Source organism: Bufo gargarizans, chromosome 5 (genome assembly GCF_014858855.1).
Source record: "Bufo gargarizans isolate SCDJY-AF-19 chromosome 5, ASM1485885v1, whole genome shotgun sequence".
In the NCBI taxonomy this organism is placed as follows: domain Eukaryota; kingdom Metazoa; phylum Chordata; class Amphibia; order Anura; family Bufonidae; genus Bufo; species Bufo gargarizans.
In genome coordinates this window covers 89433794-89459908 of record NC_058084.1, presented here as the reverse complement: position 1 = coordinate 89459908, position 26115 = coordinate 89433794, and the positions used below count along the sequence as shown (strand labels likewise).

Below are 26115 nucleotides of genomic sequence, written 5' to 3'. Positions count from 1 at the left end.
ATGGGACAACATAGAGCTATAAGAATTGATGCTTCAGAATTTTTATTACATGGGGAACGCATGAAGCTTTTAAAACAGGCATGTCAGGAGTGGTGAAAGGTCCTCTTTAAGGTGTTTTCCAGTTTGCATTAACATCCTTTAAAATAATAATTTATGAAAGTAACAGTAATTGTGTAATGTATTTATTTTACCTTTATTGCTCCTATCTAGGCTGTGGTCACATGACCATGTCCATGCAGCTCTTTCTTATTTCCTGTGATGTTATGTCCATGGGCGTGTCAAAGCAGCAACAGGAGCAGTGATAGGGGCCGCCCCAGCAGCACAAAATACCTCCCCAGAAGCTGCCTGTCTGTGATGGTCTGTGAGGTGACACAGGCCACAGCACAGAGCCAGCCCTCCTGTCAGCATGCCTCTTAATCATACACGAGAATACAGAACTACATAACTCGTATGTCTCCTCCTACGTACAGTAGATGTTCTCTCTCCTTATCTTTTCTATTTGGCCAAGACCTCCATGTCGACTTCTCTCAGCCATGTCTCGTCTCTGTAGAGTTTGTTGCATAAACACCATAGAACCCCCCCCCCCCCCCAATACTGTGCCTGATGTGCTCCACAACGCCCTCAAATGTTATATTGCAGAAAAAAATACTTCCCCCCCCCCCCCCCAAATGCCTCCAGCAATAATAATTCCCTCTATTGTTCTCCCAGCAACAACAATGTCCCTTAAAATACCCCTAGTAGTAGCGTATGTTAAAAAAATATATATATATATTTCTATTGCATGTACATTGCAATGATACTAAATTGGAAATGCCCTATTCATTGCATAGTAATACTTTGGGTGGGAATATCCCCTCTGAGTACTAAATAATGACGAAACATGAGATTAGTGTAGGCATCACTGCATGAACCTCCACCACTTGTTTGGGGGTTCCAAGTTCGAAGGCATTTGCATGGATAAGGAGTCAGGAATCTGTGCTGCTGTTCCATGCAATCTCTATAGGAGTTGTGGACACCGTTTTGTTTGTGGATTGTATGTAGAACCATTCATTTCAATGGGTCCACAGAAAAAATGTAAGTGGCTCCATATGCATTCCGTTTCCGTATGTTCCGCAAAATAAAATGTCCTATTATTGTCGGTTGCGGACAAGGATAGGCCTGTTCCGTTCCACAAAATACAGAATGAACAAGGACGTCATTTTTTTAGGATCCAGACCGCCAAATATATTAGGTTGTGTCATGAGCCCTAAGACTAATATGGCCCTAACATCCCGGTAATGCCAGGGGTAAGTAGCATTATGGGAATGCCCACGCATTTTGGTAAATTAGTCACTGTTGCTGTTAATCCTATGTTATCCATTCCTAAACTGTACCACTTTCTATCAGTGAACATTTTGTTCCGCGCTGGTCATTCAGAATAACTTCCAATAAACTCCAGTTCCAAGATGACTGCTGAGACCGTATGGTTAAAATATGCTAAGCCACGGGAGAATCTCAACAGACTTATTAAAAGGTCCTTCTGGTATTGAGAAGTCTGCACACATAGTAAACAACACAAAATTAATCCAGTTGGAAGCTATTTGGTAGACAGGTTCCCAAAGCAGATATCAGTTGGACGCCCTTCTCCAGTTTCTCAGTCCTCGGTGGAGATACATGGAATTTTTTTGGCTGATATTTGTGCTGGGGTTTGGAATGGACAGTGAAATTTGTCATGCTGCCGCCCATCCACAGAGCTCTGTTCAGTGAACAGTTCATATGTCTCCTCTGGTTCCCAGTATTGTGCTGCACTGGGCTTGTTAGCTTTCATGCTGCTTCATGTACAGAAGTAGTCACAGATATCAAGAGGATCTGGGAAATCGGAAAAGCGGATCAAAAAATCAATAACGAAATTAAACATCTGCTTCCCATTCATTGGACAGAACTGGGACTGGTTTCTTGATTTAATTGTGAAAGAATGCATTCTCGTCACTGAGAAGTTAAGTGTTTTAGACAGGGTTAATTCTTCTGAATTTGGGACCTCCACAAAATTACCTTTGTGGTCAACTTGGCACCGCAGTAATGTGAATACTGTGGGAATGTTAAATGTTGCTTGTTTCAAGTCAGAATATTGTTTCTTTGTCAAACCATTTGACATTACGGCCCCAGCGAGTGTAGCATACAAGTATGATTTCATCTTCGCCTAAGTCCATAGCAATGAGCATTATCTACTGGGTTGGTTTTTATCGCTTTGGCTGCTTTATAAAAAAAATTTTTTTGCATTCATTTCTTCTGGCTTTCTGTAGTTGTGTTGGGTCGTGTACCTATAGCCGTTCAGTGAACAAATCTATTTTGCTTGCAATATATTTTCTTTTTTCATCCTTTTTTAACCCGTGTTTAGTATCAGTTGTAGTTAAGTGTTGCTCTTAAAATATCAGGGGGAGAAAACCAGAACTGGATCACACATCCACAATGCTATGCTTTGATCTAATTAAACTCGCTTCTCAGCGCTAAATATTAACATGTACAGCCCCCCATACTTCATGCTGTACAAGAGGCATTAGTGTACATTTTGATCAAAAGGCATAAGCCCACTCACCACGCCAAGGTCACCTGTAGCTCCTGATAGCAACGGACATGTTGTTTTAGACAACTGTTCACATGGTGCAGTGCTGCACGGTGGCCTTTGTTTTTGTGGCGCTGTGCTGGTGGGTTGGTGGGACCCAGTGTCATGGGTGGCATTGTCAGACAGCAGGGTTGCTGTTTGACTCCTGGGTCCCGCCACCTACTAGGGCAGTGCCACTTTGTCACTGCATTTTGCTGCGCCTTTTGGTCAGAGTACGTCCCACTCAAAGAGGCGACCTTGGCGTGGTGAGGGGGCTTATGCCTTTTGATCAAAATGTACACTAATGCCTCTTGTACAGCATGAAGTATGGGGGTCTGTACACTTTAATATGGCGCTGAGAAGCGAGTTTAATTAGATCAAAGCATAGTATTGTGGATGTGCGATCCAGTTCTGGTTTTCTCCCCCTGATATGTTGCTCTTAATATTTTTCTATGTGTAGTACTTTGAGTGCACAAGGGTGCAATGTTATGGTCAGCTGTTATGTCCCTGTAGATTTCACTGTGTGTTTGGGTCAAGAATGCTGTCCAAATAAGCTCTCGTTGGGAGAACATATTGGTGCGGTGAAGAACGAGGACTTGTGTTTTTATGGAATATGGAGCAGATTTATCAAACTATCTAAAACTGTAGCAACCAATAGTGTATCCCTCATACTTCTAAAACACTGTAGGATTGAGTATGATTGACAAATACAGTTGGGGAACCCCTATACATATTTAATCGTTTGCCATTCCTGATAAAATAGTTGGCCTTAGGTGATAGACATATAATGAGTGTAGCTGGTCATACATATTAGATGTATGTTGGTTGAACCTAACTATTTCAATAGGACGTCGAGGACGAGCCAACCCTCTAAAATGTATGGGGCTATGGCCTTCTGACTCTCCTTCAACTGCATATGTCAGAGGATATAAATATCGGGCAAATGGATTTCCACATGACCAATCCTTTTATTCTGTGGGAGATACGGCCACCACCAGAGGTGTCTAGCAAGGTGGCCTCAACTCTCCCAGGTGGCTAAGTCAAGTGTGTATGTGTGGAGAAAAGATTTGGGGGGTACTATCTCTCCTTGGGGAGAGAGCCCCTTAGTCGGCATGAGGAGACTTATAGGCCATACTTGCTACTCTTGAAAGGGATCCAAATGAGCTCTTAACAAGCTCTGCCTCTGATGCCACCAGATGTAAGGCAGCTATCCTATAAGTCAATGTTTGACCCTTTAAATAGGCCTTGATACATGACTCGGATATTAGATAAGCCAGTATCTCATCTGCAGCCAGAGAGTAGAGGCTTAATTGGGTGAAATTTGGGGGGTACTATCTGTGGTGAAATAAATGTCATCTCAATGTGCTATCTAGTATAGAGTTAACATTAGACTGAAGCTGCCTTGGTCATCGCTGATTGGCTTTGGTCAGGCTTTTCTTACTCAGTGTTGTACCGGGTTGCTTAGGGCCCACCAGTAAAATTAATTCTGGGGGCCCAGTGCACAGCTATGTGCTAATATTACCTGCTCACATAGCGGAAGCCAGCAGAAAGACGCTCAAGATGATTCATTATGGGGTCCTTGCAGTTACTACGAGAAGGCATTTCCCTGGGAAAGATGATACTGGCTGTCTTGCCTCTGTGCCTAGAAGTCTTTTCTGCCACTCAATGCATCTATACTAATAAACTAGATAGTCTCTAAAATAATCAACCACAGTTTTTTATATGGATGCATAGGTTGGTTGAGATTCTGTATGCTGCCAATTCATATGTCATGCAGTCAATCTAATGTGCCATTTGTGTAAGGGGTGGGGGACTGGGGACAGGACCCACTGTGGACCAGTCCAAGCCCGTTCTTACTCCTTGGTGATTACCTTTTACTCCTGCAGAAGCTTCAGACACCCCCGCGTATCCACTGCTTTAGGTAATTTACAAGGATCCATGCTTTATACTTTATTATATGTTTTTTTCTTTAGATATCAGCACCTTCATGGTTATGTTTATACAATGAACATTCAATAAATACTAAAAGTGGAATTTGCAACAAAAAAAAAAATGTTCTTTCCTCTAGTGGAGATTTGCTGTCCCTGCATGGACTGCAGATGAACCAGCAGCAATCTTTGTTATTTTCTTTTCTCCATACATTTAGTGAAGAGACATTTCCATGAAGAGTGTGATTGTTTAGGTTTTTCATTAATCATTTAAATGGCCCCACATTAAGAACACATTGCTATCTAACTCATTATAAACATACTTGTGTGGGGGAAGAGCATATTTCACATCCCAGCTAATTTGAGCTGCGCCTACGAGTAAACACTTCACTGCGGAGTAATCTCAGTGTTTTAAGTTCGGACGCAAGTGTGAGAATATAAACAGCATTCTTACGCTGCGCAATCGTTTCATGACAGCTAAATGTGATTTAAATTGAGACTTTTGTTTGTTCTGCCCCGGAATGATTGTTCACAGAGGGATGCTTAGGTGGCAACTAAAGGCTGCAATTTGAGGCCTAGGGTCAAGAATTAATATTAACTCAAACACATTGAATTAAATAGAATTTTCCTATTTTTCAATGACTAAATTGCATTTTTTTTTCTTCCCCTGATGATCTGTTTTGGCTGGGATGTTCAGATCATAGATGGACACCATTGTCACTGCTTTGCCTACAGGTTTGGGTTGTCTGTGGGCTGTTTTTTTTTTGTTAAGATTTTATTTAGATTTTTTAATGAATTTATAACATAAGGACTTTAGACCCTTTCTGAATCAATGACTTCAATGCCTACATTTCTGTATTAAATTGAAATTATTTTCAAAACAATGCATTCTAATGGTCCCTTTACATGGGGCGACGATTTAGCAGATTGTCAGCAAAGGAAGCAATATGCTGATCGCTAGCCGAAGAGGCTGCGGCATTTACATGCAGCGATCTCGTCCAGAGTATGGGGAGGAGTAATCGCTAATGCCATCGCTCTTCCACATTGGTGTTTGCAAAATTAGTAAAAATAAAATTCAAATTATATTGCTTATTTCCCCGTTTGTCATTCAGTGCTATAAATGTAGCCATATAGATTTATACAAAAAATAATCTTCTCCTCTCTGATGTATGTGTAATTTTAACATTCATCATCACTGTAATACTTAAGAAGACAAGGTCCCCGTTATTCTTATGTCTCTTCTACCATTAGCTGGTATATTGGCTCTTTTTGAATGCTATGGTTTTTCACCTTTTGTGACAGATGACCATTTCAACTCCGCATCAGTTCAGTAGGAGCAGACTGACAAAATGCTGACCTGATTACTTTAATGGTGAACAGCTAGACAGGGAGATTTACTATTGAAGTTGTGGACTTATATATATATATATATACGTCCTAACTTCTCAGTGCATCAACTTTAAGGCTATATATATATATATATATATATATATATACAGATGGTGTATGCAAAGAGGTTAAGGGCACAGGAACTTTCCTTACATAGGATTGGTGAGGCATATGCCGTGGGTGTTTACCACTATTATTGTAGCAGCAGATTAACTTTTTGTGAAAGAGCAGGACCACCACAAAATTAAATGTTTGTTCACCCATTGTAATTACATCATATACGCCTTTCTTATTTTTTATTTGTTTGCTTTTGAAGTCTTGTAGTTTGATTTTGTTTTGTTTTTTCCCCCACTTGAAACTTTAATACAAATACAACTAATCCTGCTTCGAGGAAATTATCTATTTTTTGATTGGTGGGAATTCAGCAAACCCCTATTGTTTGGTAGAACCAAGGGGCAGGAACTTTCAGTGCTGCGTCGCTTCAACTCTGATTGCTATTTTCCATCTTGCGTAGTCCGTTTTTTACAGGAGTGATTGAATAAGCCAAGGAAGGAAGTAACACTCAACCATTGGCTTCTTCTCCATCAGTTTAGCTGTTGGAGGGCTTCTCAGCACCCAGATCCCCATTGATCATGTTTTTTTTTCCTTTTTTGTAATAAAGCAGTGACCTTTTAATATTTAATCTGATGTTTATTCCAGAGGTTTTTCGTTTTTTTGCTGAGCTATTTCTTATGTGAGCTATTATTATTATTATTTAAACTTTCTTGTTCTTCTTTTGAAGTTCTCGTTTTGCTTACAGTATTTACATAGGTCACAAAGAACATTGGATAATTTCACCATGTTCTCTGATTATCTTCATCGAATGAAAAAGTGACGCAGGATTCTGAAGGATATTTTTAAATCTTTCTTTTCACCGCTCTTGTGTATTGATTTTATAAAAAAATAATATTTAGAAAAGTGACTGGCGTCCACACATTTCGGGCTTAATAATAAGGTAATGTTAAATCGAAGCTTCTTTTTATCACATCTTATGAACATTTAGTCCCAGTGATAAAAAAAAAAATTGGTAACCCATAAAAAAAAAAAGATTTAAGACAAAAAGGTCACAATTTCTTGTTTTTTTTAGGTGCCAGCCAATATAACATTGGGGCAAATGTACTACGAACAATCATAGTATAAAGTCCAATGGCATAAGATGTGGCACAATTATTAAAGGATAACTGTCATATTTATTTATTTTTTTGCTAAAGTGTAGGGCAAGTGATGGGTAACAATTTTGCAATAGACTTTATTTAGCCAAAACTTTTATTTTTGGTAGAAAACTGGGGCTGAAATGGCCCTTAGCAGCACTCTTCAAAAGAGCGTTGCTAAGGGCCATCCGTCCATTAGAAAAGAAGGGCTGTGCAGACGCTGTGCTTCTGAAGCGTGCTTCCCTGGGAGACAGAAGGCTGGGCACAGGAGTCCTAGGAGTTAAAATTACATTTATATTCCCCCTTTCTATGCAATCTAATGCTCTGTTACATTCACTGACCTGCAATCCCTGTGATAATAATTCATGTAGCAGCCGCCGGAAGTAGACGCACTGTGCGCAGTGAGCCGGCTGCTGCTTCATGAATTATTATCACAGGGATCGCAGGTCAGTGAATAAAGTCTATTGCAAAATTGTTACCTATCACTTGCCCTACACTTTAGCAAAAAATAAATAAATGTCAGTTATCCTTTAAGATGTGCAGGAGGTCCGTGTGCCAGGAACTAGGAGCTGGCATAGATTTCAGGTTTACCATGACACTTTATGGGGGGACATTTATTATACCCCGTATGCTAGGGAACTGGTGTCAAAAAGATTGAGTTTGGCACATGCCATTCTTGCTTAAAATTATTTGACTTCTTGGGGGTTTGGAACCTCCATTGCCACTTTTTCAAATAGTGGGTAGAGTAAGGTGGGGAGCAGGCAGCTATAGTCAGCCCATGACATTTCTTACAATCTATGTAAGGAAACTTTCCTATAAAGAAATGTATAAGGAATGTTTGAAAATGCCATACTCAGAGCATGCTGCTAACGCCAAGGGAGCAAAAAACACCAGGAAACTGTCTCCAGGCTGCATTGGACTTGCCCATACCCCACCTGCTGTTATTTAATAAAAAATGGCAAGCGCAATGTAAGAGGAGGAAAATTAGCAATTTTTTTTTTGTAAAACAGACCTTGCACAATAATTTGTGACTTTTGTACATAGATTCATCCCCCTGAGTTTCACCCTGCTTTCCTCTGTATAGCAAAGTTATCTCCGGCACGCCAGCTGTGGTGAAACTACGACTCCCAGCATGCTCCATTCATTTCTATGGAGTTCTAGGTTTGAATCCAACCAAGGACAACATCTGCATGGAGTTTGTGTGTCCTCCCTGTGTTTGCGTGTGTTTCTTCCGGGTTCTCCGGTTTCCTCCCACACCCCAAAGACAAACTGATAGGGAACTTAGATTGTGAGCTCCACTGGGGACAGTCAGTGATGATAATGTCCGTAAAGCACTGCGAAATATGCCAATTCTGCTACATTGAGGCTATGTTCACACTGTTAACATTCACAGCAGAAAAATCTGTAGCAGAATTAGTATCTAAAAAGATGTAATTTGGTGCCATTTTCAGAGAAGTTTTTACAAGTGCTTTACAAGAGTTCTTGCCTGTTTCTCTACTTCCTTACTGACTTCTATGGAATCCACAATCAAATCTGCTTCTAAGGCCTTTGACTTGTCCCTGTCCATTGTGACATCCATGACAAGATGTTCGTGAAGGATCTGTGTCTGGTCCATGTGTCAGTTTTTTGTTTCTCACAGTGTGACATCTGTATTCCACTGACACTGCTAGGGCGAAGATTCATCTCCAGAGCATCTCCTAGCAACGATCCATTAAAACCATGAGCCAAACACGGATATGACACCCATGTAGTGACTGTGGTTTTCACGGACCCGTAGACTATAATGTGTGTGAGGGATCTGTAATCACGGATAAAATGTGTGCGTGCTTCTGTGGTGTCACCACAGACCCTCAGTCCTTGGAAAACCACTGATAAAGTCAATGGGTGCATGTGCTGTCCGTGGAGAACACAGACGGCACATGTCCATGATCTACTGACGTGTGAAAGAGGCCTAAGAAATAACATGTCCCTTCTCAACAGTTTTTCCGATCATCTGCTGGAAAAAAATACTCTACCATTTGTATGAGATGTGCACATGGTCACGTTTATTACATTGTATTCAATGGGAAACGGTTGATGGAATTTTGAATGTGGTTTTAGCAGTGGAAATGCCCGTTGTCCACCGCTTAATTTAGCCATGAGAAGATACCCTGAAAGTGGTAAAATCTGCTGTTAGACGCTACAGCATTTTAGCAACAGACTGAGCATGCTCTATATTTGAAAATCCACGGCAAGCTTTTTTTCTAAGCGGAAACATCCACAGCATGAGGAGTAAATTTGTAAAGTCTGATTTTATGCCTGATCCACTGCGGATATTACTTGGGCAAAACCACAGAGGATCGGCCACGTGTGAACTCAGCTTAAAGGGCTTCTGTCACCCCACTAAACCTTTATAATTTTTTTCGTTTACTTATAATCCCTATAGTGCGATTTCTGCATACATAAGCTAAATAATCATTTTGGTTCAGTAGAATTTGTTAAAAACGTAATTTTAAAATATGCAAAGTACCTTGCTACCAGCAAGTATGGCGGCTACTTGCTGGTAGCAGCCGCATCCTCAGATCCTAAAGACGCCCCCTCCGCATGTTGATTGACAGGGCCAGGGAACGGGATCGTTATCTGCTGGCCCTGTTTGAATTAAAAATTTCGCGCCTGCGCCGTACCTGTCTTTAATCGGCGCAGGCGCACTGAGAGGCGGCCGCTCGCTCGGCCACTCCATCCTCAATGCGCCTGTGCTGGGTGTAGATGTGACGTCATCGGCGCAGGCGCATTGAGGATGGAGCGGCCGCCTCTCAGTGCGCCTGCGCCGATTAAAGACAGGTACGGCGCAGGCACGATATTTTGAATTCAAACAGGGCCAGCAGAGAACGATCCCGTTCCCTGGCCCTGTCAATCAACATGCGGAGGGGGCGTCTTTAGGATCGGAGGATGCGGCTGCTACCAGCAAGTAGCCGCCCTACTTGTTGGTAGCAAAGTTATTTTGTATATTTTTAAATTACGTTTTTAACAAATTCTACTGAACCGAAATGATTATTTAGCTTATGTATGCAGAAATCGCATCATAGGGATTATAAGTAAACCCCCCCAAAAAAAAAACTATTTAGTGGGGTGACAGAAGCCCTTTAAATTTATTTTCATTTATTCTTTTTGGCCTTATTCACACATTTGCATCTACTTCTTATTTGGGTTTATAATTCTGATGCAAAATACTGATCAAATCTACATGTGAATAAAGCTTAAAGGAATCAATGCAAAGAAAACAATTCGGCTGAGTTCACATGTGGCAGATTTGCTGTGGATTCGCCCAAGTAATATTTGCAGTGTATTACAGTACAGCACAAGTGAATGAGACTTTACGGATATCCTCCTCATGCTGTGGACATCTTCTGCTCAGAAAACCAGCCATGGTATTGATTTTCAAATCCACGACATGTTCCGTCTGTTGTGGAATATGCCACAGATTTACCACTTTCAGTGTAGTAAATCCGTATATAGCACACCTAGATTTTGCTGCAGATTTGCTTCGAGGTCTTTACTACATCTGGAACGCTTTTGTTGTAGTTATCTCTACCTTTATTTCAGTAGCCAACAAGATCACTGAGCCCGGGCTCTGAATAAGACAACCCTCATTTTTAGCCGATTTTGGAGTGAAGCTCTTGTCAGGGGTCTGTTTGTTGGTTTGATTTTCAGGTCACCTTTTAGACACTATTGGTGTGTCCTGTGTGTGCAATATTGGCATCAACATTTACAATAAAATAGATTATCCAAGATTTTGATAGCCTATCCTCAGATAGATCAGCAGAGGTCTGACACCCTGCATCCCCACCCATCAGCTGTTGCTTTGTAGCTCCAGCACTGGCCATTGTGTGGTGGACAGAGCTAGTAACTGCAGCTCTGCTCCCATTGCAGTGAAGCAGCGCTGCAGTTACCACACTGCACAATGGACGGAGCTGTGTAGTTCCAGCATCGGAGATGCAAAGGACTTTTGCATCGCAATCTGCGCCAAAAATATGCCTAAGTTAGGCATATTTCTGTGTAACAAATGACCCCTACTTTTTCAAAGGGTATAATTTGGTTCACAGGGGACTTCCACTAGCCAAGGGTGGGAGGGCGGTCTCCCATCCATCTCAAAGCTACAGCTTACCAAGCTAGGAAGAGGGTCTCTCTTCATTAGAGATGAGCGAATTTTTGCTTCACTCTGAATTTATTAGTGGTGAATCAAGTAAAAAAATGGCTATTTCCTGGCTGCAGAGAGCCTTTATAGTGGTGTAGAACACTGTGCCTTGCAGTAACATGCATAAGGAGTCTGCTCTGGTAGTGAAACGAGTGAAATCAGTATGACATGCAGATGACAGGCGTCACTCTTAGAATCACTGCACACTTCACTTATTTGGGCAGTTACGGGGCCAAAACTGACTCAAGTGTGAACTCAGCCTTACAGATCAATGTGAGCATCAAGAAGGAGCGCACTTCTTTTACACTGTCATCAGCTGACTCCACATAGATGTCTACAGAACCTGTTATATTAAACGCTTATACAAGTAGAGCATAAGGAGGCCACAGAGTGGCACAATGACAGATTGTGGAGGTGGTGGCAGCATCAGAATGAGGCCACATGGTGGCACAATGACAGTGTGAAGGTGGCAGCATCAGGAGGAGGCCACATGGTGGCACAATGACAGTGTGGAGGTGGCAGCAGCAGCATCAGAAGGATTCCACAGACTGGCACAATGCCAGTGTTGAGGTGGCAGCATCAGGAGGCCACAGAGTAGCACAATGACAGTGTGGAGGTGGCAGCAACAGCATCAGGAAGCCACAGAGTGGCAATGTGACATAGTGTTGAGGTAGCAGCAGCATCAGGAGACCACAGAATGGCAAGGTGACATAGTGCGGAGGTGGCAGCAGCATCAGGAGACCACAGAGTGGCAAGGTGACATAGTGAGGAGGTGGCAGCAGCATCGGAGACCACAGAGTGACCCGCTGACAGAGTGGGGATGTGAGTGGCAATACCAGTACCAGCTGAAGATGGTGGGTGAAAGAAGGAGCACTTGGCATCAGGCGGGTGGCAGCATCAGAATAGTAGCTGAGGCAGGTAACCAGAAGAAACCGGTCTCTTTTATCAAAGTGTTGGTGTGGCACCATGGATGATCTAGTCTGATACATCAGGCATTGGTGGGTGGAAATCCTGGCTGATCCACGCCTGATTAATCTTGACAAAGGTCAGTCTCTCCACATTTTGGATGGACAGGCGAGTTCTTCTTGGGGTAACTATGGCCCCTGCCACACTAAACACCCACTCTGATGCCACACTTCTGGCCCGGGCAGGACAGCTTTTCCAGGGCAAACTCTGCCAGTTGTGGCCACAAATCCTGTTTGGCTGCCCAGTAGTCCAGTGGATCTTCAATGTGGGCTGGCACGATGCTGTTCAAGTATGCCACCACCTGCTGGTTTAGGTCCTGCTCCAGGTCTAGCTGCTGCTGCTACTGGTGAGTAGTTTCTTCACTAGGCGGGTGAAGAAAGCTGCTCACCAGTGGCTCTAGACTCAAGTTGCTGCTGATGGAGCTGGAACTGCTCCTCCCCCCCCACCTTGCCACAGCAGCCATGAGAGAAACCTGAGTGCAGAGGGCCCCGCCCCTCCCCTCCCCTCCGGTCAGACCTGCGAGAGGATGGATGATGACGCAGATAGGCAGCGGCCAACTGACTACATAGGATGTCTCTATAGTAGTTCAGTTTGTCCTCCCTCTCAGCGGGTGTAAAAAAGGCCCCCATTTTGGACCGGTAGCGAGGGTCCAACAAGGTGGAGAGCAGAACAGCATGACACCGCCGTGCCCTGCACATGTGGTATGCTAGAGGGGCACTGTGAATTGTCCCTGCAGTCGAGGCTGTGGACACTGTGGAGGATGAGGAGGCAGAGGCGGACATTGTCGCAGGACCAATGGCGTGAGAACGTGGAGGCAGAAGCGGCGTGACCTGTCAAAGTTGCTGGTGTGGCTGGGCAGGAACCACATTCACCCAGTGGACCGTAAAGGACATGTATTGTTCCTGACCGTAGTTACAGCTCCACACGTCGGTGCTGCCGTGCACTTTGGCAGACACCGACAGGCTCAAGGACTGGCCCACCTTCTGTTGTACATACGTGTGCAGGGCTGGTACTGCCTTTTTGGCAAATGAATAACGGCTTGGCATTCTCCACCTCGGCTCGGCACCAGCCATCAGTTCTCTGAAAGGTGCAGAGTCCACCACTTGAAAAGAGAGGGACTGCAGCACCAGCAACTTGGCCAAGCGCACATTCAGGTTCTGCACCATTGGATGAGGGCACGCATACTGTTGTCTCTTGGCAATCGCTTCGGTGACTTATTCATCGATTGCTGACTTATACATCGATTGCTGACGGAATGACTGACAAGGAGGAGGTGCAGGAGCATCAGGACCAGCAGATGATGGGAAGGACAGACGGCTCCCTTCGGCTGAGGTGGTGGAGCCTTGACTGTGTGAAATCGGGTTTGTGCCACTGGGTGATGGAGCGGTTGTTGCGGCAGGCTGGACCACCACATCGGAGCAACGGTTCTCCCAGGCCACTTTATGGTGACGCTGCATATGTTGACGTAGGGCTGTGGTGTCAACATTGGCAACCTGGCCATGCTTCGCCTTCTGCCCACAGATTCTACAAATGGCCATGTTCACCTCCTCCGGCCTAACAAAGAACTGCCACACCGCCGAGTAGGTGATTTTACCCCCAACACTCCGCACTGACTGACTGCTAACACCGCTGCTTCCGTGAACCCCTGCACCACTAGGTAGTCTCCTGCGAAGTGGGTGGTCTACCCCGGGCACGTTTGGCTCCCGACCTCCCACTGCTGCCACCCTGCTGACTCCTGGCCCCGCTAGCGACTTGCTGGCTCCGCTGTTGCCTCACGGGCAAGCTGCCACCCTCTTCTCCCGATGATGATGAAGCCCATAATTCACCCGGCTCTCAAGTGCGATCAGCTATATCATCATCATCGAGTACTGTCTGCACATCACTGATGTCCTCCTCAACTTGCAACACCACTCCACCCACGCCACTCTCCTCATCACTACTTGCCCGCCTACCGGAGGAATCTGCGGATGTCTCCTCCACATATTGGCTGGCCAGTAGCTGCTAACTGTCCTCTAGTAGCTCGTCCTTGCTGTATAGTGGAGCTGAGCCCACAGCATATAATACTTCTCTGGCTGAGGGAACAGGGGGGTGTCTGATGTCACTTGGGACAAGTGGATGACCGAGTTAACCGTTCAAGAACCGCTGGGTTGCTGGTCAGGACATGACCGCTAGATGACACCAGGAGCTCAGGCCTCTCGCTGCGACTCCTGCTGCCACGCCCCCTTACTCTGCTGCAACCTGTGCCTCCGCCAGAAACATTTAGGCCTCTGCCACTCCCCTGTGCAGGGCCTGGCACTTCTCTGTCTGACATACTACTAGATCAAATAAATAAATAAAAAGGAAATTAAAACACCCCTACACAACGGCTAAGGCTACTTTCACACTTGCGGCAGTGCAATCAGGCGGGAAGTTCCGTCGATCTGCCGCTGACTGAAAGCATTTGTGAGACAGATCCGGATACGGATCCGTTTCACAAATGCATTGCAAGGACGGATCCGTCTCTCCGCTTGTCATGCGGACAGACGGATCCGTCTTGTATATTTTTTCACATTTTTACCGGTCTGCGCATGCGCAGGCCGGAAGGACGGATCCGGCATTCAGGCATGTCTTCAGTACACTTTCGCAAGTGTGAAAGTACCCTAAAAAGCCATTTTTTTCCCACTAATACACGCCACAAAAGGCTTTAGAACATATAACTGCACCGCTGAACGGCAAATTATGTATATTTTTTTGCCACTAATACATGCCAAAAAGGGCTTTAGAAAATATCACTGCACCGCTGAACGGCAAATAGGCCCTTATTTTTTTCCACTAATACATGCCACAAAAGGCTTTAGAACATATCACTGCACCGCTGAACGGCAAATAGGCCCTTATTTTTTTCCACTAATACACGCCACAAAAGGCTTTAGAACATATCACTGCACCGTTGAACGGCAAATAATACAGTATTTATTTTTTTTGCTACTATCAAACAGCACTTGCACCCCAATAACAAGAATGGTTTGCTGGAATTACAGAGCTGTATAATGGCAATTTGGATCCCCAGTCAGTGCAGCAAGGTGTAATAGGATTGTTCCTACCAGGCTGTAACCTACCCTACTGAACCCTGTTCTACATAAAAGCTTTGGAATGATTCCTCCCTATCCTTTCCCTACACCTTGAATAATCTTTCCCTAAACTTGTAAATTGTTTTTTCACACAGCACAATGAACTCTTTCCTAGCACTGTCCTCAGCAGCTGCTGACATCTCTCCCTGCACTAAGTACACTGGAAAATGGCTGAATCCAGGATGGCTGAGGCTGTTTATAGGGCTGTCACATCACGGGGCTGGCTGGCTGCTGATTGGCTGAATGCATGACATTGTGGGTGATCCCTCGTACCCAGAGTTCCTTGCTCCATGACCTAACACATGCATCAGCCATTTTAGGAAAAAATGCGATTCGTTACCACAAAGCGTTAGGAAATTTGGATCCGGTGCAAATTGAATTTTTACTTAAATTCGGATCGAATTCCACTTTGTCAACTTCGATTCGCTCATCTTTACTCTTCACGTAAGTGAAGTGATTCAATTATGTAGTTTCACAGATCTCCATAGTTGATGAGTTAGGCAGTGTATGGGGAGAGCCCTTCTTTTGAACAAATTTATATTCTCTAAATCCAAAGTATGTTAAGACCTCTAGAAGATAAGGCCATTCCAAGGAGTCAGATGCCTAAGGGCTCTTTCACACTTGCGGCAGGACAGATCCGGCAGGCTGGTCTCCCTGTCGGATCCGTCCTTCCGCTGTTTCGCCGGACCGCCGCTCCGTCCCCATTGACTATAATGGGGACGGGGTCTGAGCTCCGGCGCAGCACGGCGGTGCACGGCGAAAGCCGCCGGTTTAAAAAGTCGGACATGCAGGACTTTTTAGTCCGGCGGCTTTCGCCATGCAGCACCGTGCTGCGCCGGAGCTGTATCTAAAGAGGCTAGTGCCCAGTGCTTTTTGGTGGCTGCTCCTACCTGGGCTATAACCTGCGCCTTTCTAATATTACTGGAGGTGGAGTGTCCAGGAATGAACTCCGACTGGTCGTCATGTATAGTGGTAGGGATAACTCTATTCAGCCTGTTGGCCAATATCTTCGTTAGTATTTTATAATCTATATTTAACAGAGATATGGGTCTATATAACCCACATTCCCTAGGGTCTTTGTCTGGCTTAAGAAGCACCACAATCGAGCTGGCCCTCCCTCATTGCCGCTGTATACATCTGGAGCAGTTGGAACAGCTGATCAGCGGGGTGTTGTACCTATGCCAATATGATAGCTATGGCTGATCCCGAGGATAGACCATCAACCACAAAATCCTGATAAAGAGTGGGTCATCAGAATCATGCCATCTGAAGGGTCCAAGGAAACTTGGTCTGGTATAGAAATTGATGCTAATCTTGAAGGATTCTTTGGTGCCTCCAAAATTAGACTTCTTTCTACACAAATATTAAATAAAACAAGATGAATTATTACTACTCTTCCATTCCTGCTTAGTGTTTTAACTGATAGCTACTTGGGGGTACTATCTCTCCTTGCGCAGGGGAGGCTTACAGGCCGTACATGCTCCTCTGGACTTCTGGGAAGAAGTAATGCAAATGAGCTGTTAACAAGCTCTGTCTCATTTGCATACCTCTTCACAGAAGACTCCTCATGCTATTTAGGCGCTCTTCATAAGGAGATTTATCAAACTGGTGTAAAGTAGTCCTGACTTATTTACTCATAGCAACCAATCAGATTCCACCTTTCATTTTCCAAAGGAGCTGTAAAAAAAAAAAAAAAGAAAAGTGGAATCTGATTGGTTGCTATGGGCAACTAAGCCAGTTCTACTTTGCACCAGTTTGATAAATCTTCCCCATAGTATCCCCCAAATCCTGACCTAGTCCTCTCACCCAGTCATGGCTCATGCACACGACGGTTGCCTGTTTTGTGGTCTGCAAAAGGCAGATCCGCAAAACATGATTACCGGCTGTGTGCGTTCCACATTTTGTGGAACGGAATGTCCTGTCTATATTAAAACACTCTTATCCTTGTCCGTAATGCGGACAAGAAAAGGACATGTTCTATATTTTTGAAGATGCCACGGAATAGACACACCATGTGCTGTCGGCATCTTTTGCAGCCCCATTGAAGTGAATGGGTCTGCATCCAACCCGTAAAAAATGAGGATGTTCTTGCGCATGAGCCCTTACCCAGTATTCTCTGCTCTGCACTGATGAGGAGAAATCCACCCCAAATCACCTGTCTGCAGATGAGATGCTGGCTTATTTATTATCCAAGTCATGTCTCAAGGTCTGTTTTGAACAGTGACTTATAGGATAGCTAGTTAAGAGCTCTTTTTCTTCCCTTCTTCCCAGTGTTTCAACCAGTATCCAGTAAACCTTATTGATGTGGTACGGAGCCTCCACGCTCCCACTTGCTGTACATAAAAAAGGCGGTGGAGCTTATGGTGCACATTTTAAGTTTTCTTCTTTATTATCTTATGTCTTTATGTTGTTCTTATGTCTATGCCTTAGGTAACACTGGCTATATAAATTCCATTTCTGTTTCTAATCGTATCATTACTAATGCATCTTTTCAGTTTTTTCATCCATATTATCAAACCAGTAAATTCATTACAGCTGCTTCAGTTTTTCTGCTTCTATCTTTTTTGGCTTGTTGGCTGTAGCATTTTCGATTATAAATAGGAAAGAATAACAGTATTCGGATATAATTACACAATTGAATGCCACTTTTTCCAGATAAATATTTATGCAAATTCTAATGGTCAGATGTGAAATAAAATATAATTATGTTGGCTGCACTTTTCTGAATATTTTGGGCAAACGAACAAGGCCATCTGCACTTATCGTATAACATTTTATAATCTTGGAATAGTTTTTGTTATAGCTTAAAAAAAAACACATCTTTTTTTATGTTTCCCATAGCTCCGAAAGTGAATCTGGCTCTCAAAGTGTGTGCGACCAGCTCGTGACTCCTACAGCACTGGCAGCTTGTACGAGGGTGGATTCCTGTTTTACTCCCTGGTTGGTTCCTTCTTTTGGAGTTTCCGTTCACTTTGCTCATCTAGAACTGCACCTGTGTCATCATCTGGATCAATTAGGCGCAGGTATATTTTATTATACAGTATATATAGATATGATAATTCCATAACTGCTCTATCCAAAGATGTCTATAGTTAAGGCTGGGTTCAAATCCGCTTGGGGAGGTTCTGGCAGAAGCCACTGTCACATATTCTGGTGAAAAAAAGGATGGAAGACTCCTGCATGCAGCGGTATTTTGTCAGCAAAATGTCTGTATTCATTCCGGGAATCCGACGGGCTCCATTATAATGAATGGGAACCATCAGGCACTGGTATGCTTGATCCAGCAATTCCTGATATTCTGTTCCTATGCCAGAACATAATATTGGAATCTGACAGCCTAGGTTATAGCTAATCCGTGCATTCATACATATGAGGCACTGTTCATCCTGGCAGCATTGGGTTTACGGTATTTTTTACTTGATTCTACAGCACTATTTTTTCAAACAAAATTACTGTAACCCCAATGGAGACTTCACAGACCCCATCAGAATAAGTGGGATCCATCAATATTCATAAGAATCTGTCTAAACATTACACTACTCACAAAAAGCTAGGGATCTTTGTCTTTCGGGTGAAATTTATGGAAAACTTGAAAAGTTCACACTACAGTGATATTATATCATGAAAGTAGGTCATTTAAGAAGTATGCAATTGAAATTTCCTCATTTCAAACAATTTTTTGAAACTAAAGCCAACATCAGTCTTAATAACTAGTCATGTGGCCTTGAGCATCAATTACAGCTTGACAACGTCTCGTGCTGTTTACAGGTCGACTTATTGTCTGCTGGGGCATGGCATCCCACTCTTCTTGAAGGGTGGCCCTCAGGTCATTGAGGTTCTGGTGTACAGGGTTACGAGCCTCTACATGGCGACTCAGCTGATCCCATAGGTTTTCAATGGGATTCAGGTCTGAAGAAAGTGCCGGCCACTCCATTTGAGGTCACCCAGTCTCCAGCAGCCATTCCCTAATAATGCAACCTCAATGAGCTGGCGCATTGTCATCCATGAAGATGAAATTAAGCCTGTGTTGTTGGCATATCTTAAGTCACACCCTTTTCTGGTTAAGCCACAACTTTTCTCCACAAAACAATATTTCCTTGTCAACTGAGGCAGAAAAAGTGTCTAAAATGCTTAATAAATATGATGCAAAGTATGTACGTCAATTTATTGAGGCAAATTAAGCGGGATTCTGGCACATTCAGCTCAGTAAATCCTCCCACTGATGAAGAACAGTTTTGGAATCTATATTCCTTGTAGTGTATGAAGTGAGCGAAGAATAATTATGACCCCTTAATTTTTCAAGTGTATTGTATTTCCCTGAACGGGGTTATGACAGGCTACAATTGCTTTGTGACAAAGGGATATGAGTTTTTGATCCATTCATCTCACTACTAAACTGAGAGGAGCTTAAATATCAAATTACGCTGAAAAAGCAAATATTTGTTTCCGTGTTGATTTTTGGCTGGGGGGGGGGGGGGTGCGGGGGGATCATTCAATGTCAACGTTTCATTGTTAGACTAGATTTCTCTCCTCATATACAGTATATGGAATACGTCTAGACGGGGGAAAGAGACCTGACAAAACATAATAGCTGAAAATTGCAAGCTACATGTTAGAAATATACATGAGGCACTCTGAAGTAAGTTCATTTTTGAAGGAAAGATCCTAAAACATAATTCCCTAATATGTTGCTGCTCTCCAAACCCTTCCTATAATTGTATCCTAAGCTGCAGCTATGTCTACTATGGAAAATTCCCTGCAGCCAGTGGCGTACATAGAGAAGTAAGGGCCCCATAGCAAGGATCAAACCAGGCCCCCCACACAGGACAGAAGGGTTTCTGCCTAAACCCTTTTCAATGACCCATGGGCCATTTTTTCACTGCCTCATTTGCTAAAAAAAAATCTTTAGAGGGTAGAGTCCTAACCAAGTTTTAACCTCTAGTAGAAAAGGAGATAATCCCAACTAAGACTGGGCCCCCTCTTGCCCTGGGCCCCCTCTTGCCCTGGGCCCCATAGCAGTCGCATGGTCTGCCACTATGGTAGTTACGCCTCTGCCTGCAGCTTTGAAAACAAAAAAAGAATAACAAGAGAGGATTCTGGAGTAGGCTGAGAGTGATCTCAGTCCCTTAAAGGGTTGTTCCCATCTGGGGCATTTATACATATCACTAGAATAGGTGCGGGTCCCTCCTCTGGCTAGCCTAATTTTAGATGTCCCATAGTAGTGAGTGGAGAAGACGCCTCGTATGCACAATGTGTTCTCCCCGTTCTTCAGATAGGAGTGGGTCCCAGACATGGTACCTGCACCTATCTGACATTTATGGCACGGCCTAACGATATGTCATAAACGTCCTAGATGGAAATAGCCCTTTAATAATCACTTACCCTAGGTTCACATCAGTGTTAAAGGGGTATTCCCATCGCATACAATGGGGGCATATTGCTAGGATATGCCCCCATTGTCTGATACGAGAACGGAGCAGGGAGAGCTGTGGCTGGAGGACCCCATATTTCCCAGGGTTCTGTCCACCACCAAGTGCTGCTCCCATAGAAGTGAAATGGCTCCTGCTCCCATTCATTTCTATGGGGCAGACGAAAATATCCAAGCCAGCTCTTGGCTATTTTCGACAGCCCTATAGAATTGAATGGAGGGCGTCTGCGCTTGCTCAGTGCGCCCTCCGTTCGTTTCCCCGCTCCTTACTCATTGTAGGTGCGGGTCCCAGAGGTGATATGCCCCCATTGTCTGAAATGGCAAAACCCCTTTAAGTAATCCGGCAGCCTGTTCCAGTATAAATGCTGGCTGTCTTTTTTTGTTCAGCCAAAAGTCTGCATTCATGCCAGAAAGAGGACGGTTCCCTGTCGGATCCAATTATAGTCAAGGGAATCTGGCAGTTTCCGGCTATGCCAGATACATGGAACTCCGCCAGGCTGTTTCTCTGCCGGAACAGCCGGGTGAATTACATAACACTACTGTTAGTGTAGCCTTACGAATAGTGATGAGCGGCAGGGGTCATATTCGAATTCGCGATATTTCGCGAATATTTTTTAGAATATTCGAAAATTCGGACATTCGAAAAAAAAATTCTTGCAAAAAAATCGGCAAGGTGATGATTGTGTAATATGCGAATTTTCGTAATTCAAATTTTCGGATTCGAATTTTTTATTGCGAATTCTTTAACTTACAACTATTAGACAAAGAAGATTATAGCACTATGTTAGCTAAATTGCTCTATATTCGTTTTTTTCGAATATTCGCTATATTGCTATATATTCTTGATTTAGAATATTACAAATATTCGAAAAAACGAAGTTATAGCAATATAGCGAAAAAACGAATATAGAGCAATTTAGCTAATATAGTGCTATAATCTTCTTTGTCTAATAGTTGTAATTTTTTTCTCATCTGAAGTTCAGATTGGAAAAAAATTACAACTATAAAAAAAAGATTATAGCACTATATTAGCTAAATTGCTCTATATTCGTTTTTTTCGAATATTCGCTATATTGCTATAATTACGAATATTCGAAAAAACGAAGTTATAGCAATATAGCGAAAATTCGAAAAAAAACGAATATAGAGCAATTAAGCTAATATAGTGCTATAATCTTCTTTGTCTAATAGTTGTAAGTTAAAAAATTCGCAATAAAAATTTGAATCCAAAAATTCGCATATTACACAATCATTACCTTGCCGATTTTTTTTCAAGAAAAAAAACAAAAGATTATAGCTCTATATTAGCTAAATTGCTCTATTTTCGATTTTTTGAATATTCACTATATTGCTATAACAGTTTTTTCGAATATTCGTAATATATAGCAATATAGCGAATATTCGAAAAAAACGAATATAGAGCAATTTAGCTAATATAGTGCTATAATCTTTTTTTTTATAGTTGTAATTTTTTTCCAATCTGAACTTCAGATGAGAAAAAAATTACAACTATTAGACAAAGAAGATTATAGCACTATATTAGCTTAATTGCTCTATATTCGTTTTTTTCGAATTTTCGCTATATTGCTATAACTTCGTTTTTTCGAATATTTGTAATATTCTAAAACAAGAATATATAGCAATATAGCGAATATTCGAAAAAAACGAATATAGAGCATTTTAGCTAACATAGTGCTATAATCTTCTTTGTCTTAAAGTTGAAAAATTCGCAATAAAAAATTCGAATCCGAAAATTCAAATTACGAAAATTCGCATATTACACAATAATTACCTTGCCGATTTTTTCAAGAAAAAAAAATCGTGCATTTTCGAATATGACCCCTGCCGCTCATCACTACTCCTAAAGTCAAGTATATTGCAGCCTTCTTATTGGCCCACAAGCTAGAAGCAGAAAGGGATCATGTGTACTGATAAAAAACAAAAAAAAACAAAAAAAAAAATCTGAAAAAACGAATATTCGAAATTACGAATATATATAACTATATTCGAAATATTCGCGAATTTTCGAAGTGGCTATATTCGCGATAAAAATTCGAAATTCGAATATTCGTGATCAACACTACTTACGAACAAGGCATTATACTGCTTATTTAGGTAAATAAATTGCACTTGGAAAGCACTTGTCATGCAAAGGTTTTTACCTTAAAGGGAGTCTGTCAGCACATTTACCCCTTTTTAACAGTTCCCATAGCGCTGTAGCCGTAACAAAGATGATTAAAACGGTACCTTTATATGCTTTTGTGGACTTGTAAAACTGCCAAAAACAAACTTTGATGGGTATGTAAATGAGGGCTCGCAAGTGCCCAGGGCGGCGTCCACCGCGTTGGAGCCCAGGCAGCTCTGCCTCTTCGGCTCTTATCCCCGCCCAGCCTCTTCCTCTGCCCGCCCATCTGTTTTCTCTTCCCCTCAGCGAGATCCTGCGCACTGACTTCCTTGGCCGGGGCATGCACATTGCTGGCACGGCATCGCAGTAGCTTATGTGCATGCGCAAAAACTGCAGAAAGGAGGCGGTCCATCGGCGCAGGAAAAGGAGGAAAGCCGAGCGAGCAGCTGTCACCGCAGACACAGAGAGCCAACAGAGGTACATTTATCTCTTTGATCTGTTAACCGGCGCATGTGCATAAGCTACTGCGATGCCGTGCCAGCAATGTGCATGCCCCGGCCAAGGAAGTCAGCGCGCAGGATCTCGCTGAGGGGGAGAGAAAACAGATGGGCTGGCAGAGGAAGAGGCTGGGCGGGGATAAGAGCCGAAGAGGCAGAGCTGCCTGGGCACCAACGCGGTGGACGCCGCCCCTGGGCACTTGCGAGCCCTCATTTACATATGCATCAAAGTTCGTTTTTGGCAGTTTTACAAGTCCACAAAAGCATATAAAGGTACCGTTTTAATCATCTGTGTTGCGGCTACAGCGCTATGGGAACTGTTAAAAAGGGGTAAATGTGCTGACAGACTCCCTTTAAAGGCTTTAGACACCTTCTGGAGCCTTTTTTATGATTGCATTTTACTCATTTTGGGCTAAAAATCATTTTATCAATTGGCCTTTATTAAAAATATTGAGCAATTCTGTCACAAAGAGTTAACTGTTAGGGGTGTGAATCGTAATTTTTACTTTCACTTTGTGCCGATCATCTAATAAGCATTATCTCTAAATTACTAAAAGGTCTTAAACACTTTGGACAGCTCTCACAAGCGGTCCAGAACGGATCAGTTTTGCCCTAATGCATTCTGAATGGAAAAGGATCCGCTCAGAATGCATCAGTTTGGCTCCGTTCCGTCACCATTCCGATCTGGAGGTGGACACCAAAACGCTGCCTGCAGCGTTTTTCTGTCTGTCGTGTGGTGCGGAGCAAGACGGATCCGTCCTGCTACACAATGTAAGTCAATGGGGACGGATCCGTTTTCTCTGACACAATAGAAAACTGATTCGTCCCCCATTGACTTTCAATGGTGTTCATGACGGATCTGTCATGGCTATAGAAGACATAATACAACCGGATCCGTTCATGAGGGATGCATGCGGTTGTATTATTGTAACGGATGCGTTCTTGCAGATCCATGATGGATTATGCAAAAAACGCTAGTGTGAAAGTACTCTAAGCCACATTCTTATCAGTAAGATAAGAAATGAATTATGTTTATAAGGTCAGAAATAAGAAGCCGTCAGGCTGAGCTGCTTCTAGATAAACTCAAGGCTGCACAAAGACAGTGGTCCAAAATTTTCAATAAATTAAACAATTGAAAAAAATATTTTCAGCTCAAAATGAGTATAATGCAATAATAAAAAAAAATTGCCCTAAAAGGTGTACATAATTTAATGTCAGATGTATCATTGCAATAAAAATAAAATAACAAGGTGCTCCATAGCGTAAAACCGTATAAACAGATAGAAGGCTCATAGAAATGGCTGCTTACCGGATGATGAGTATACCAGCTCATGAAGCAATCCTCTGGGCCAGGTCAAGGATAGAGTGCTGGTCCTTTCCTGTTGGTGAAACCAAAAGGTAAAATTGCAAAGAGAAAAAAAACTAAGAACAGGATTCCTAGGGACGCGGGTTTTTCAAAAGTAGAAAAAGCATAAAATAATAAGGATAAAATATTGTGCCTTTTAAGTAAGGAAGATGAAACGCGTTGCAAAACAGTTTTATCCTCATGCTTTTATCAATAAAATGCTGCTTTTTTATCCTTTTTGAAGAACCAGTGCCCCTAGGAATCCTGTTTTTTTTTCTCTTTGGGAAATTTGTCATAGCATACAAGGCCGTCCACAACCTGTCCCCTCCCTACATCTCTGAGCTACTCTCCCGATACATCCCCACACGCAATCTCCGATCCTCACAAGACCTCCTTCTCTCCTCTCCTCTTATCGCCTCTTCCCACAATCGACTCCCAAGATTTCTTCCGTGAATCCCCCATACTCTGGAACTCACTACCCCAACATATCAGACTCTCACCTACAGTGGAATCCTTCAAAAGAAACCTAAAAACCCACCTCTTCAGACAAGCCTACAACCAGTGACCCTGCTGTCTCTATACCGCCATGACCAACTCAACCCGCACCTACTGTGTCCTTCTCCCATACCATGTAGATTGTAAGCCTCACGGGCAGGGCCCTCTCTCCTTCTTTACCAGTCTGTAACTCGTCTTGTTCATGATTAGTGCAATTGTCTGTATTATGTATGTGCACCGCTTATCATATGTACAGCGCTATGGAATGAATGGCGCTTTAATAATATTAATAATGATAATAAAGAGCATCTGTCAGCAGATTTGTCCCTATGACACTGGCTGACCTGTTACATGTGCACCTGGCAACTGAAGGCATCTGTGTTGGTCCCATGTTCATAAGTTCCCGCATTAAGTAAAATGAAGTTTTAATATATGCAAATGAGCTTCTAGGATTAACGGGGGCGTTACCATTACACCTAGAGGCTCTGCTCTCTCTGCAACTGCTGCACCCTCTGCACTTTGATTGACAAGGCCAGGTGTAAATGTCATCACTGCCTGGTCCAGTCATTCAAAGTGCAGAGGGTACGACAGTTGCAGAGAGAGCAGAGCCTCTAGGTGTAATGACAACACCCCCGTTGCTCCTGGAGAGTCATTTGCATATAATAAAACATCATGTTTCTCAGCAATGCGGGCACATGTGAACATGGCACCAACACAGATGCCTTCAGTTGCCAAGCGCACATGTAACAGGTCAGCCAGTGTCATAGGGACAAATCCGCTGACAGATGCCCTATAAGTCACAGAATTTGGTGTAGAAAATATGGAATCGCATTTCTAGAGGGTTTAAAGATGCGCCAAACAAAGTCTCACTTTTGGTCATTTGACGC

At 43.0% G+C, this 26115-nt stretch overlaps 1 protein-coding gene across 5 annotated transcripts in view; it reads left to right on the top strand.

Annotated features, from left to right (window-relative positions):
- Window positions 1-26115, top strand: part of VPS13B (vacuolar protein sorting 13 homolog B) — a 988099-nt gene that overhangs the window by 835692 nt on the left and 126292 nt on the right. For all 5 annotated transcript variants that reach the window (XM_044295329.1, XM_044295331.1, XM_044295327.1 and 2 more), the window contains one exon: window positions 18180-18361. In XM_044295329.1, the coding sequence (XP_044151264.1) occupies window positions 18180-18361 (182 nt within the window). The remainder of the gene's footprint in view (window positions 1-18179; window positions 18362-26115) is intronic.